At 47.3% G+C, this 16007-nt stretch overlaps 1 protein-coding gene across 1 annotated transcript; it reads left to right on the top strand.

The window, feature by feature from the left end:
- The first annotated feature begins 10647 nt into the window (after positions 1-10647).
- Positions 10648-11049, top strand: LOC135498384 (uncharacterized). Its single transcript, XM_064788641.1, has one exon. It carries the CDS (start codon positions 10648-10650, stop codon positions 11047-11049), a length of 402 nt encoding a protein of 133 aa, XP_064644711.1.
- Positions 11050-16007: the final 4958 nt, after the last annotated feature.

The following is a 16007-nucleotide window of genomic DNA, read 5'->3' as shown; positions in this document are numbered from 1 at the left end:
AGAATGATGAATATAAAGTTTCAGGTACATAGCACAAGCGGTTAAGAAACGTGCCACAGGATACGACGACGACGACGGTGGACAACGATGACGACGGACACTGCGGTATCGTATAGACTCCCCTACGATGAGCCAAAAGCAAAAAGAGGAAAAATGAGTTTGAACAAGAGGCCCAAGGGCCTGGCGCTCAGCTGAAATGGATAGGTGAAGGCAAGGGTCAAGTGTGTGTCGGTACCGTTATTATGAGGCAACGAAGAAGATAAAGAGTTGGTTAACAAAATGAACTTTATTGGTGCGGCAGATATTTCATGCCTTTCGGCAGATATTTGAAGCGCCTTGCGGCAGATATTTGTTGCCTTGCGGCAGATATTTGATAACGCTCTCCAGGAATGGAAAGCAGTAAAACGAGTAAGCACACCTTACTCTGAATGTGGGAACAGCAAGTGCTTTCCTGGACTTGAAATGTGCCAACAACTCCTCTTGCAATAACCAACAACAGTTAATCTGTAAAAAAAGAGAAGAGAAATTAACACTGACTGAATAAAAAAGGGTGACATAGACAGGGAAATGTACACCACCGGATACAGTCTGTGCTTGATCAGGCATCGGTCAGATGATATCCTGAACAAGGCATCTTTGGAAGCAAATCCAGAAAGAGACTTAACCTTCGAAGGGCACACTTATCACTCAGTGAAAAGTCAGTCCTGGGGGTTGTTTTCCAATTCAAAATAAAAGTGTAACCTCTTTAAATTAGTCTCACAGACTGAACCATAACACTCAACAGCCAACCGTGCCCACATGATGTGAGCCGTGAGCGAGTGGTGTACTACATTTTGAAAATTGTCTATCGTCTACGACATGTGACAGAACAGGATCTAGTGGACTTAATGATGAGGTACTATCAAATAAGGTGTCCATCAAATGAATCATGAGGGCCTGTTGAGTTATACTCTAAGCCTGCACAGCGCAGTGTACAGACAGTACAGGATTGCCAACCAAAAACATGAGCATTGCTGCGTAAGGAAACTGCAGTGGAATTCATACTACGATGTCATAAGGCCATTCAACATAAATTACTTGTTTATCATCACCGCCCGCCCCGACATTCAGGTCCCGTGCCGATTATTTTGATATTCGATATATCAAATATCAAGGTACCGTCCGCTCCAAGTTGTGCCCTCAACTTCCAACTCAGATTCAAACAACCTACCGCCCTAATTTTACCTGACCCGGTGGCCTGTTGATAATTGATATCCATTTCCCCGTTCTGGCCATCACACATGTGGTATTAGTTACGACTAAACAAATCCAGAGACGCAGCATGCAGCCAGCCGATGCTGAAAAAATGTCTCAATACCTCAGTACAGGTGACACCAGTCTCGCTCAACGGCAATGAATTATTTTCATTCAAGGTGAATTGTCAGCACACAAAAGAATTATTGACTCAGTGAGACTACACTCGGGGAGATTTTGGAACCAATACTTTCTCAACCTCATACCTGCGTGGGCAAATGCGTATAGGCCTACCAGTTATTTTTATATTGCCGATGAGCCTGGAATCGAGATGAATAAACGCATGTGTTTTTATTTCTTGCTCAACGCATGAATGTTTGACCAAAGCTTACACACTATGTGGTGTATGAGGAGAATGTTTTCAATGGGCGAGACTTGGGGCCATGCTGCTTGCTGTCACTTTGCATGCTTGTGTCAGATATACATGGATTTGTACGGTACATACATGTAAAATGTCAGGGGAATAAATCATCAGCAGATCATGGTGACCAGGATATAAAAAAGAAACAGCTGTTGATGTCCATACAAGTTTTGTAATTAAACTTTAATTTGTATTCTCCTGTCCTTATTTTATCTATCCATTTTGGAATTTGATCACTGTATACATTTTTAGGCCTCCCTGACACATCTGTTGTACTGATTATAACTTGACATGGCTTATACATACATTTGTTATATGTCAGTCCAAAAATTATCAAATATCGAATATCAAAGCCCCTCCCAATGGAATACATTGCCAAGTTCATGACCGAAAAATATCAAATACCAAATATCAAAGGCCCTCCCCATCAAACATCGGCGCCAAACAAAATATCAAATATCAATATCAAAGGGCCTCCCCTCCAAATATCGTGAGGTGGAGTGATGATAAACAAGTAATTTATTTTGAATGGCCTAATGTGACTTTCAAAATAATTGTAAACAAACGTAAATGGCGAGATTTGTTGCAAAATTGCCAACCACAACAACTCAGGGACCGTCCCAAAATGGCCGACGGCGAATTCTCCGGTCGCTAGCGTAGTCCATAAACAAGCATCAATTTTACCAACTTTGGGTGCAAGCTTGGTCATAAAAATTACAGAACTGTTAGAAAAACATCTAAACAACATATATATACAGTTAAAAGTGCATAAAAATCCCTTTTTTTCTCCGCCACACGCCGGGCCCTACCGGTCGTTATTTAGTGTGACCCCCACCAGAGTGTTTATCACGATCTTTCGCCGTTTTAATTGCGCGTTTTAGGTAGATTAATCAATTATTACATGCATGCATTATATATCACCGAAATGATAATTGCGTAGGCTATTTGAAACTAAGTTCAGATATCATTTTCGATCTTTGAATTGAATTTAGGCGAGTGATTTTTGACACCCGGTCGACATATCAGGACTTGCAAAATTCGCGCGAGATCGCTTGCATCATCGGCACGTTTGAAAACCGAATTTCACAAATTCCACAAATATTTATCACATACCATATGTATCACCACAAAGGTAACTCTCTAGACTATTTGAAACCAAGTTCAGATACTTATTTTCACAAAAATTTGAAGCTATGCAAGCGATTTTTCAGTGGTAGAGATCGACGGAAACAAATTTCTCGCTCTAAAATGACATGAGACGAGCACCAACTTCTGCTAATTTGTGCACAAAATTTCCGGAATATTATAAAAAACTATTGATAAATCTGAATTATATAGACTCTTTTCAGTACCTAAATAAATTTCAGGTACATGGTCATGTTGATTAAAATAGTATCAACCGATTGAACATGAGAAAGTTCACTCACCTTCATCGAAGCAGCGACTACCGCCATTTTTAAATGGTGGCATCTCTTCTATCGATCGGCCAATCAGCGGCACTGCTTGCAAAAAAGTTAAGCCACCGCCAAATTTGAAATCGCCAAAATTCAGGCAATGTGCCTGCAGCGCCAACTGGCGGTGAAAACTATATTAATTCCATTAAAAGTAAAAAATGAAAAAATATTTAAAAATATTCAGCCACATTTGAAAACAATATTTGCTCTGTGGACCGAGGTAAAAAGGGAAAGAAATCTAAACGCGAAATGACCTCATTCTCCTAATACAGGTCGGATCGCGCCGATTTTTTCGTTTTTTGAGTTCACCTTGGGCAACTCCTAATTTAGCACCGTCAACGAAGTGGCTAGGCCTTCCCGGTCAGAAATGTCCAATTTTGTCCACAGATGGGTCCCTAGATGGATGGATTGCAGGACGGACACCATTTGAACAGCTATACTACTAGCTCCGCTGACTTTGTCAGCTGAGCTAAAAATAGCCTTGAGGACGTTTAAGATTCTGAGGAGCCTTCTGATCTTGAGGAGAAAACAGACACTATAGTGGATGAATTCAAAAGAAAACCTGGAAAAATGTTTGAGACATTCCAAATAGAGATTACAAAACATGTGAAAGACACACTAAAACAAATTACCGAGAAGATCAATGTGTTGGCGGGCAGAATAGAAAAGATGGAGGATACGCTGAAGTAATGCAGGGAAGCACCAGCAGCGATGGTCGAGGAGTTGAAAAACGAGATAAAGCATCTTAAGATCAAATCAAATAGACAGGCCCAGTATAAAAGGTCAATGTGAGAATGTTTGGTGTAAAAGAAAAGTAAGACGAGGATTCGAAAGATGCAGTGTTAAGAGGATATAGTTGGCAGGATGGGCATTACGGCAGAACCTTATAACCAGGCGTTTGCACATCGACTCAGGCAGGGGAAATGAACAAGAGGCCCAAGGGCCTGGCGCTCAGCTGAAATATATGAACATGGAAAGTACCCGATAGATCTCTTTCAACCTCAGTTTTGTCAATATATCAGGCAAACATACCAAAGTAAAAAGACTTTTAAATGGTGACAAATATGCCACTTATTAGTCAAATCTAAGTGCCTGAGCCAGGCTGACCTTGAAAAGTAGGTCAAATAGAAATCCCATGTGATATCATGTAAAGGAGACTTATTGTACACCAACCATAAAATTCATGTCACTCTGGATACAGCAAAGGCTTTAAAATAGAAAAAAAAAACCAAGATGGCCGCCCACCAAATTATTCAAAAAAGTAAAGAAAATGTATTTACAAGTGAAAAAAGTAAAAATTAAAAAAAAAAAAAATTGACCCGAAGTGGGATTGGAACCCACAACCTTCAGAGTCATACAAGAGCGGGAAATTCAAATCAAGCTTAAACTAGGTCAACACAGATTTTGGCTCAGTAACGCCAACTGGTAGTATCAATCAAAACTACTCTTAGTAGTTTCAAGACCTACATGCATGCGGTCCTTTTCAACTTTATTTCAAGCTTCAATCTGCTTGAATAAAGCGCCAAAAAATTGTTTTGTGATTTAGGCTTTTTGCCCCCTGGTGGCCAAACTGTTAATCCTGCTGGACCCACACTTGGTCTATTCAGGAGTCCTGAAGGGTCTAAATGGCTTATAGGGAAAATCTATCGCCTATCCGCCATAGTTTTGAAACGTGCCTGTTTAACGGACAGACAGACAGACAGACAGACGGACATTCATTCTACCAATTACTCATATGAATAGCTCAGCTTGTCAGCTGAGCTAAAAACCCAAACCAATGATAGTGCGCTTCTATGATCGAGATTGTAAGGCCAAGTGATGGCAAGCAGAAAGAGGCTAAAAGGAACGAGAATATACTGCGGATGATATGACTTCACAAAACATGAATCTCTTGAATCGTGCGGAGAATACAGGAAAATTCAAAAGTGTGTGGTTTGCGAATTTCCATTTCCTGTGGAAATTTCCATTTCCTGTGGAGATGTCATTTTATTAGTTCATACCTACCCAGGTCAGACTTTTGCATGTGTACTCCATTCGGACACACCCGAGGAAGAAATAATCTATTTATAATATAAATCTCTTAGCTAGTTCGCTTAGCTACACCTAGGCGGCGCCCCTATACAGCCTCTGCCTCCTGTGAGCCGCCATAATCAGTACTTATTACTCAAGCGCACCGAGTAAGTCCCGTTGCTGTGGGGACAGGCAGGGCGGGTAGTCTGACTTGGGTAGGTATGAACTAATAAAATGACATTTCCACAGGAAATGGAAATTTTATGTCGTTCATACTCTACCCAGGTCAGACTTTTGCATCGAATACCAACAACCAAAGGAAGGAGGGTAAACGGTGACTTACCATGTAGTGAAGTGAACTGTCTCCAAGCTGCGCAGCAGAACCCAACGGGTGAGACCAGGGGACCCAGAGAAAAAATGCTTGGGGAAAACCCGGGCTAGAGGTCAACAGGCCCTTTGAGAACAAAGGGAAGCATAACTGGGAAAACCCATCCCCTCCTAGACGGGGACAAAACCACCTCAACACGGTATAAGCTAGGCACATATCGTCAAGAGACACAATGTGGAGAAAAAAAAAATTATTATTTTTTTTTTTTTTTTTTTTTTTTTTATAAGAAGGAGAGCACGCCCCAGAATAACATGAAGCGGCCTCACTGACTAACTCTCAAAAGTCCTAGGCGGCTGAACCCTAGGACAGCTGGACGGGGCGAACGGGCGGGCCCGAAGACCCGGCGACAGTCTATAGAACAACCCCCCCCCCCGCTTAAAAAGGAGGGAGGACAAGACAGCCAGCAGGAGAGAAAATCGACGAGTGGTCTAGGCAGGGAAACACCTAGACCAGCGACAACTTGACCAAGAGACAGCATACCGTCTGTTAACCGGAACAATCGCGCATATAATACTGGGAGAATGTAGAGTGAGAACTCCACGTAGCCGCATCTAAAACCTCGTTCAGCGCCACTCCCTTATACTCGGCCCACGAAGTAGAAATGGCCCGAATCTCGTGGGTCGTAATGGCGCCAAGGCGACGAAGCTCTGGAGAACCGAGTGTCATAGAATAATCCATGCGGATGGTGGCCACTAACCATCTGGTGACCCTGGCTGCAGCTATCTCCCTAGTAAACCCCTCTCTATAAGACAAAAAGAGGCGCTTCCTGCCTAGGCGAACAGCAGGCTCAAATTCTAGGACCGCGCCCCTCTCAGTGAAAGCCAATTTATCAAAGGCTAAAGCATGGAGCTCAGACCGCCGCTGTGCCGTGGCCAAAGCCACCAGGAAAACGGTCTTAAAGGTCAGATGTTTAAAATCTGCCTGATGCATGGGTTCAAATGGAAATTTCATGAGAGCCTTTAAGACCACCGAGAGGTCCCACTTGGGAGAGAGCTGAATGGAGCGAGGACGCTCCAAAGACATATTGCGAAGCAACGATGAAACAGTGTCATTCCAAGACGGTTGCCACGATTCAGTCAGCTTTAAGGTGACCGAAACGGCGGAGTGATAACCTTTCACTCCCTGAACCGAAAACTTCCGGACCGAGAATAGAAAATTCAAAAAGTCGAGGAAGTTGGGAAGAGAGAAAGCGACCGGAGAAACTCCGTGCTCCCGACACCAGTCTCGAAAGACAGCCCACTTGCTATCGTATGAATCAAGGGTAGACTGTCTCTAAGGTTGGGCGACTTTACGGATAACGTCTTCCGAAAAGCCTCTCTCTCGGAGGAAATACCCGACAGCCTCCAGGCGTGAAGCCTGTAAAAAGAAGGGTCTTGATGATAGACCCGGCCGATCGGGTGATAAAGCAGACGGTCCCACGCCGGCAGGCGGCGGGGGTGATCCGTCAGCAGCTCCAGCAGAACCGGGAACCAGGCCTGGTTCGGCCAGCACGGTGCTATCAGACAAAGTCTGACCCGTGAACTGGCCACCTTGTTGAGTACCGGTAGCAACAGAGGGGTTGGCGGGTATGCATAAGCATTGAGGCCGTCCCAGGAGGCCGACAGGCTGTCCACTCCCAAGGCCTCCCCGTCCGGGAGGGGTGAGTAGTACAGGGGGAACCTCTTGTTCAACCGAGTCGCAAACAAGTCCACGACCGGAGCATCCCACAGGGCCCCCAGACGAGAGACCACCTCGCGATGGAGGGTCCACTCTGTCTTAACCAGACGGTCCGACCTGGAAAGGGCGTCGGCCAAGATATTTCTCTTGCCGGGGATGTGACGGGGGAGGAGCTGGATATCCAAGTGGCGACAAAGCTGCAGGAGCTCCCAAGTGAGACGGCACAATGTGTCGGATCTCGTCCCCCCCTGTCTCCGAATATAAGCGACCACCGTCGAATTGTCGGAGAAAAGAGAAACCCTGTGACCCCTCAGATGAGACGTGAAGGCCCTCACGGCCAGGATGACAGCCTGCATCTCGAGGATATTGATCGAGAGACGCGCATCCTCCTCTGACCACGTGCCCTTGGTGGTCAGATCCCCTTCGTTCAAATGGGCGCCCCAACCATAAAGGGAGGCGTCCGTGAATAGGGACATCTGGGGCGACGGAGGGCTGAGCTGCACTCCGCGGAGGAGCTCCGTCTCCGAACCCCAGAAACTCCACACCTGCCCCAGGAGAGACCCCGGGATAAATATCCGCTGGTCGAGGGAGTCTGTGAATGGATGCCAACTCGACAGCAGGAGGAGCTGGAGTGGGCGCATATACAGGCGGCCGAAAGGAACCTGGTCCGCTGCCGAATTGAGCAGCCCCAGCAGCGACAGAAAATGTCGGGCTGTGGCGCTGTCCCGACCAAGGACCGAATCTTGCGAATTCGGTCCGGAGGGGGGGACATCAGGCCCTCTCGTGTGCGAAATCGCACCCCCACGAAGACATAATCCTGAGCTGCGTCCAGCTCGGATTTGTCCCAATTTATCAACCACCCTGCCTGTCCGGTTGTGACGAGCAGAAACTTTGCCTGCTTTCCCAGACGGCGATGAGCCTGGTGCCGTAGCAGCCAGTCGTCGAGATAGCAATGGAGCTTTAAGCCCATGGCATGAAAAGGCGCGGCAAACGCCTTGACGACTGTTGTGAAAATCAGCGGAGCAGAAGCCAGGCCGAAAGGAAGGGCCTGAAACTGATAAACCTTTCCTTCGAAGAAAAAAACGAAGGAAGGGCTGAAACTCTGGATGGACCGGGACGTGTAAATACGCGTCCTGAAGGTCCAGAGAGATAGCCCAATCGTTGGGCTGCACCGCGACCGCTACTGACCTTTTTGTCTCCATCTTGAAGCTGGGGACCTGGAGGAACCGATTCAAGGTTGACAGGTCGATGACCAGTCTCCACTTCCCCGACTTCTTGGGGACCAAGAAGACGTGGCTGTAAAAGCCCGGGGAGGAATGGTTGTCCACCAGCCCCACTGCCTGCTTCTTGAGAAGAGACAGGACCTCCGATCGAAGGGCAAGCGCCCTGACGGGGTCTACTGGCGGGGACACCGGGGTGGGGTCGACGTCATAGGGGGGGGGACGGGAAAAGTCCAATCGGACACCGTGTCGGAGCATATCCGGCACGGGGGAGTCTTTTTGACACCACCGGTCCCAAAAGTCTCCGAAGTGTCGCAGTCTGCCACCCACGACGCCAACTGTGGGGGCGCCACCTGGAGGCGCAGGAGGAAGGACTAAAGAGTCACTTGCGCTTGCCCCCGCGACCTTTCTCTTGGAAGGGACGCTTGGGCTGCCCGCCGCCCCCGCCCCTGCCTGAGGAGCGGTGGCGCTTATTGGAGCGGCGAGAGGGAGCCGCAGCTTCTGCCTGCCCTTGGGGACGAAAGGAGGAGGAGCCACGCGAGGACGAGGGCCCACGAGGAGCCGACGAACCTCGGGGGCGTCGAGACCCCACCTGTTGTCCCCTGCCCGCGGCCTGTGAATAGGAACGCGGACGGGGGGCGGCCTGGGGAGTCGAGACTGACTCCATCAGGCGATCAGACTGTGCCTGAGCACCCATGGTGTCAGGCAGGGAGTCATGAAACAAGAAAGGGCCGCTCAATGGAGCGGTCCTTAATGCCCCCCGCAGAAACTGTGACCTGACCGTGCTCAACCCCCCGATGAGCAGGTCGCGGCGTTTTAGCATGCCGTTAGCCGCCTGCTTAGCAGTCAGATCACTGGCATGCTGCAGGGACTGCTGGAGGGACATCGCGAGAATACACTGTTCCTCCGAGGCATCCGCAGCTAGAGACCTGGTAAGGGCACACAGAGTCAGGTTGGCGTAGGATAACACCGCCTGGGTCTCCTTAGCCAGGGCCTCGTCATTCTTCGCATCCTTTAAGGCCGAAGAAGAGAGGACTTTAGGGGGTACCAAACCCGAAAGTTGGATGTCGTCCTTGAGGGGCGACAGTGAAACCGGGTCGGTTCCCGACGGTGAGACCCGATAATAATCGGATCTATAGGACAGGCTTGGAGGGGAAGCGGTTGTGAATCGCTTCCCAGCCTGAGTCCAGGCACCCGGTCCCGTAGACGGGAGCGTCGAGACCAGGGCGCGCTGGTGACCCCCGCAAGAAGGTGCTGTATCCCTGAGAGCCGTATCCAACCATGTGGAGGCTCTAATCAGGGCCGGAGACGCGGGCAATTCCTGGAAAGCCCGGTCAGGGACCGCATCCGACTCCTGCTCGGAGGCGTTGCCGAACAAGTCGAACGGCACCTTTCCGAGGGCAGGGTTGACCGTCGGGAGAGGACATGTGTCTTGCGGCACAAATTGCCGAACAAGAGCGCGCAAGTCGCGCATACCCGCGACAATGGCGGAGTCCTCACCCCCAGAGGGGGGGTCAGCCTGAGAGGCCGAAAAAGACTGTGAGTCGCTAAACTCACAGTCCATTGGCTGATGACTCAAATCAAAAGCCACCGGCCTCTCGGCCGGGCGAGCCGAGGACCTGTCATGGAGGTTGGAAGCCTCCATGCGGTCCGTCAGGCTCCTAAGCAACTGCCGTTGATCCTCCGTGAGAGAGGAAGCAAGAGGCAGAGGCTCAGAGCTCAAATCGGACTCCCGTGGGGCAGACACGGGAGGGGGGGAGGGGGGCATGCCTGACCGGCAGCCACACCCGTCAACCCCGACATACCCGACAGAGCAGGGTGGGGTCGGACCGGGGAAATAGTCGGTCTGACGGCACCCATAACGGGGGGGGGGGGGGCACCAAGGCCCCTCGCCCGTGAATAGTGGTCGATCACCGACCCCCTGCCCACACCGGGCAGGACACCTCCGGGTGCGGTGAACGACGGCAAAGACGGGAAGGTGAAAACCGGTCTTGCCCCGCCAGGGGGCGTCCGAAGAGACGACCGACTCACAGAGTGAGGGTTGGACGGACGAGCCCGCCCCAAAGCGAAGGGGTGGCGGATCCCCAGAGTGGCCGTGGACTCAACCGTGGCGCTGGCGCCGGCAAGGGCAGCGGCCGCAACCCCGTCGCAAACCCCGGAGGGGGACAGGGGAGCACACCTGAAATAACAGGCGGCTCACCGGGGGCGACGCTGCTCACCAACCCATGACAGGAGGGGGCGTCGGTGGGGGGATCGGGACGTAAAATGTCAAGAGTCCCACCCGGAGCCCTGCCCCCTGGAAAGGGGGCAGGGCTAACCCTGGGGAGTGTCCCTGAATCAGGGTCATCAAAACTCAAACCCAAGGCCTCCCCAGGTGGCACACCCCCAAGAGGGGTGCCCGGCCTGGGGGGAGGGATCGGGACGGGTCGAAACCCCCCAGAGCCCCGTGGACCTCGCCGCTTAGCGGGGGTCCGTGAGGAGGGCGAGGGAGAGGGAGTCAAAGACCCCCTTCCCTTTGAGGGCCGTGCTCCTCTCCTCACCTTCTTCATCTTCTTGCCGCCGGTGCCGGGAGAAGAGGAAGGCATCCCGGGGGCGAAAGGGTTTGGCCCAATGGGGGCAGAACTACCCGCACCCCGACACGGGGAAGAACCGGGCCGGGGACTATGAATCCCCGATACACCCGTAAACAGACCTCGGAAACCCGCCCTGAAGGGCAGGAGGTCCAAAACAAAGGGTGGAACACCCAAAGAAGAAAGAAAGGACGGCAATAACGATGTCATTACGCCGAAATTTCTTACAGAAAAACCACAAAAGTATAAAAAAAACGAACGGTCACATGACCAACAGCCCGGGAAAACGGAGAAAAAATTTCTTGGGAGACCGCAGAAAAAGCACGCTCCAAAAGCAGAAATCGAGGGAGGATGGTAAAACAACGATCTCATCCGTCCCCTAGAGATAATAAGCTTCCCGAAGGTGTCCCGGGGTGTCCTTCTCGAACGTAGGATCGATCAAAATTTGGTGAAAACAACGTAGAAAAACTCGAACAGTGTGCAACAATGTGCCGAGGAAAAAGTACTGATTATGGCGGCTCACACGAGGCAGAGGCTGTATAGGGGCGCCGCCTAGGTGTAGCTGAGCGAACTAGCTAAGAGATTTCTATTATAAATAGATTATTTCTTCCTCGGGTGTGTCCGAATGGAGTACACATGCAAAAGTCTGACCTGGGTAGAGTATGAACGACATAAAATGTCATTTTATTAGTTCATACCTACCCAGGTCAGACTTTTGCATGTGTACTCCATTCGGACACATTCGGATTAGACCGAAATTTGATGTCAGAGGTGACTTGACATAGGGAGTCATGTCTACCAAATTTCAAGTTCATAGCTTTAGCGGTTAAGAAACGTGCCATAGTTACACTCAAACCGACAATTTATGCCATTTGACCTCTGTGACCTTAGGTCAAATCAAAAACCCGTATGATAAGTGATGTAGTCATTGTTTGCAAAGGCCTTCTAAAATGATCATTTAAAGCTGTTTTTCTCAAAATGTTACAAACTCTTTGTCCCGAATACCACTGAAATGAAAATATAATATCGCGGCCAATTTTACAGATAATAAAATGGTTTTGGTGTCATTTTGAAGCTAACTTCTTCTTTCCAGTGTTATACATAACTAAATACTTCAATTTTGCCCCATTTGACTCATTTCGTTGTGTTGGGTCACATATCTCCTTCTATCTCATATGCATTATATACTGAAATATATTGTATAATAAAGATCATGATTTCAACCTGTTTCCTGCAGTAACATCTTTCAGATAAACAACTTTGAAAGACAGGTAGGCTTTTTTTATTGCTGGATTTGACACCAACAAACTGATACTGCCATTTCAGGTAATAACATGGAATAACCACAAAAAAAGATAACTTTTGTTTTAGCATTTACCGATTTCAATTTGTCGTGATTCTTCTCAATGAAAGCCATCACCCTGTCTCTAATTTCTTCATGGTATGCTTGACACAGGAACAACTGCAAAGACATGAAGCATAAAATATAAAACTTAACCCCGACTGGGGTGATGTACCCATATAATTCATTCTGCTTTGGAATGCCGACCTGTGCAGGTTTTTATGCTCCCTTTGTTCCATTGTTCTGTACATGCGGTACATGTATGTACAGGGCAATGGATCTTTGGGCCGTAGTCGATCATTCTATTTCTTTTTTCAGTGTTGGTAATTGGTTGTAGAAGAGTTTTTCTACTGATAGTTGGTAGGTTCGTATGATGTTTAAAGAATGGAAATCCTTTCGGGGATAGGTCATAGAGTGAGGAATGGGAATCCTCGCGAGGACAGACCATGTATGAGGGGTGGGAACCCTTTCCGGGGAAGACCATCTAGGTGGAATGTCAATCCCTTCGAGGATGGACCATAGATTATACGGCCCGACGAATACCCTGGTCGTGAAAGTCCAACCTAGTGATGTAAACTCATTTGGGGCATCAGCGGAAGCCGATACTCCGGGGTAAAGTAAGGCGTCAGGACGCAGGGAAAGGCATTAAAGATTGTGCCAGTGAGGTAATATTGGTACTATTAGTATTTGTTGTCAGACTTGAGCAGAAGAAAGCTATGAACGGGGCAGTTTTGGAAGGTCAACATCAAACAGGGTGGATTGCAGTACATGTATGCTAAATTATAGGCAATAGCTGCCGACGTTGGAAGAGTATTGGGTAATTGGGAAATGTGCTATTATGTGCTTTAATCATTTGAAGTAGGCAAGCTCTGGCTAACAAGTGAAAGGAAGTCAGTGGACGGCGAAGGGCATGGACTTTGGCAGGGCATTTGTTGGGAAAGATTTAACTCTGTACGGCTGGCTTGGGTCGTCAGTTGGAGACGTTCCTTGCCCGGGTATTGGGGCCAGGGATTAAGGTTTTTAAGGTGTTTCAAACATGCAGCTAGGCTCAGGTTCATCTGGAAGAAACTAATCCAGTGGGCGACAATGGCAAAAAAGCATTACAAGCTAGCCGAACAGGTGATGGGGGGTAACTCAGTTTAAGTTGCAAAATATGAAGAAGTGTTCGAAATTGGTAAAATATGTACCAACAATTAAAAGTAGGAGCTTTTGGTGATCGACGAGAACCGAAAATGCTTGAGTTGAAAAATCATGGCATAATGACCACACTGATTCCGGAGGAAACTGCAATGTAAAACGCTTGTGACAATAGAGTATTGGGGCAAAGGTCCACGAAAGGTCGAAAAGCGTTTGAATACGATCAGGGGAAAAAGGCAAAAATGGTGACAAATGTAGAGAGTCACAGACCTTTAGCTTCACCCTGAAACTCAAGCCTCAGAGGATAGGTTGGATAGGGAGCTATTAGGGTCGAAAGGGGCTACACTACAGGGCCAGCGGCCCTTGTTTTTTTATTGGTCAGGCACAGGGCCATTTTGGAAGAATTGCCAAAACAATACCTTCAAATATTTTAAGAGACCAAAATGAGTTTAGAGGCCTGGCAGCCTGAATAGCTACGCTGGCGGAATTGAATAGCAAGGAATGAGATGAATGACAAGAAAATGTAACAAGTAGTATATGCGAATACCAGAATGGTAGATAGGGAGATGTAGACAGACGAGATGGAATCAAGCTTAGACAAATGGGGCCAAATTCATGAAGGGCGTTCAGCTTAAAACAGTGTTTAACTACTGAATAGACAGATTCAGGTCCTTCATATCAATCTTCACAGAATATGAATAGGCCCTATAACCAATCAGGGAGAAGAAACACACGTCTAACCCTTATACACCCTTTGTGAATTTGGCCCTAGGGGTGATGACAATTGTCAAAGTTTAATTTGAACTGCAGTGAATGAAGTAGTTGAGGGGTTCTTTTGTCACAGCCACTCTTCAATACCTTCAATGCCTTTGCTCCAACTGTGTTTAAGCAGGCCAGCACAAAACTGCTCTTTCAATACCTTTAGTTTGATACCATTAACACGACTGATTTCCTCCAACGGTGTTCAAGTTGTTTAGTAAGTCATAAAAGTATATCAGGGTAAACATACTCTTAAACTCTTTTTAGTTTGATATCAAACACGGATGACACCTTTCGCTTTAACCGTCTCAAAGTAGGTCAGTTGGTAATGAAAATGGGTTAGCACAAACCTACTGTTCATTATCTTTAGTTCGATACCAAACACAACTACTTAGCTATAACAGTCTTAAAGTAGGGCAGAAGGTCATAAAAGTAGGTTAGTGCAAATCTCGCCTTCATTACCTTGAGTTTAGATTAGTTCTTGTGACACTGCCCTATTCCCTCCCATAAGGCTACAATGCAGTCTCTAGAGTGTGACATTAGGCATGAGGCCGTATCTTACATCACCCTCTACTCTCATATCAATCTGGCTACAATACAGTCTCTTACTTGATTGTGACATGAGGCATGATGCCGTCTCTTGCATCACCCGTTTCTCTTATATCAATCAGGCTACAACAAAGTCTTACTTGATTGTGACATCAGGCATGATAACGTCCCTTACATCACGCTCTTCTCTTATATCGATCACTTACTTGATTGTGACATCACCCTCTTGTCTCATATCATTCAGGCGACAATGCGGTCTCTTAATTGATTGTGACAGGAGGCATGACCTGACCTGTTCTGAAAAGGTGCTTGACGTTCAGTTGCAAGTTGCGGGAAATTTTCATGTAGAAACAATTTGGTTTCCTGGTATCAAATGATCAGACGCAGTGATGTCTTTACACTGGCAGATAAACTAAACATAACGGACTCCTATTGGGCCGTGGATAATTTTTTTTCTGAGGCATTACCCTCTATCGACCCAGGGTCCAGCGCGACAGTAAAGGGGTAGGAATTTTAACTCGACCTTAGGTCTAGCATGACACTTTAAGGGTTAAAGGTTGCATGTTCAAGAGTTTAGGTTTAAAGGGCAAGCTTTATTTTTTAATATTATAATAAATAAAAATTCAGAGATGCCTTTTCAATTTCAAGGCTTCTTTATTCAATCAACTTGTATAATACAGTAAGACAAAGCCAAAATGCGAAGGACAAATCAGCTAAGATACAGCATCTTCTTTCCCGATCCTGTCAATCTCATGGCTGACTGGTTGATCGGTTTCGTGACATCAGTTCCACAGCATGCACAGCAACACCACTTTGCCTGTGGAGACCACCGGAATGACTCGTAGATGATACACTGCATCATCCTGTAAACATCAGAAAAAATAGCACTTTGTAAAAAAACACCATCAAAATAAGATATTTATTATTAACATTCCCCATTATATGTTACAAAAACAATGAGTAGTCTGTGCAGATTATGCGAAACCGTGAGAGGATATACAACCCTGTATGGCTTGCTGTTCATGTTGGTGGTATGGTAAAACATAAATGTACAAAAAAGGATCAAAACTTGTGTGAAAAACAAGCGAACTGGTGGGGGGGGGGAGATAAAATAAAATTGGCCTAGGCCTAATCATAAAAAAATAGCATAGCATCGCAAAGCGAGCAAAACCGTCAGCCTATTAAGGTTGAAGGTGAGATAATGGTGAAGTTGTCTTAGTGGAGTGGCTAGTTTCCATTTGGAAATTTAAATTGTGGAAACCTATTTT

The sequence above is a fragment of the Lineus longissimus genome, chromosome 13 (genome assembly GCF_910592395.1).
Source record: "Lineus longissimus chromosome 13, tnLinLong1.2, whole genome shotgun sequence".
In the NCBI taxonomy this organism is placed as follows: Eukaryota; Metazoa; Nemertea; class Pilidiophora; order Heteronemertea; family Lineidae; genus Lineus; species Lineus longissimus.
The sequence above is the reverse complement of the archived record's forward strand: the minus strand, read 5'-3'. Positions and strand labels throughout refer to the sequence as shown.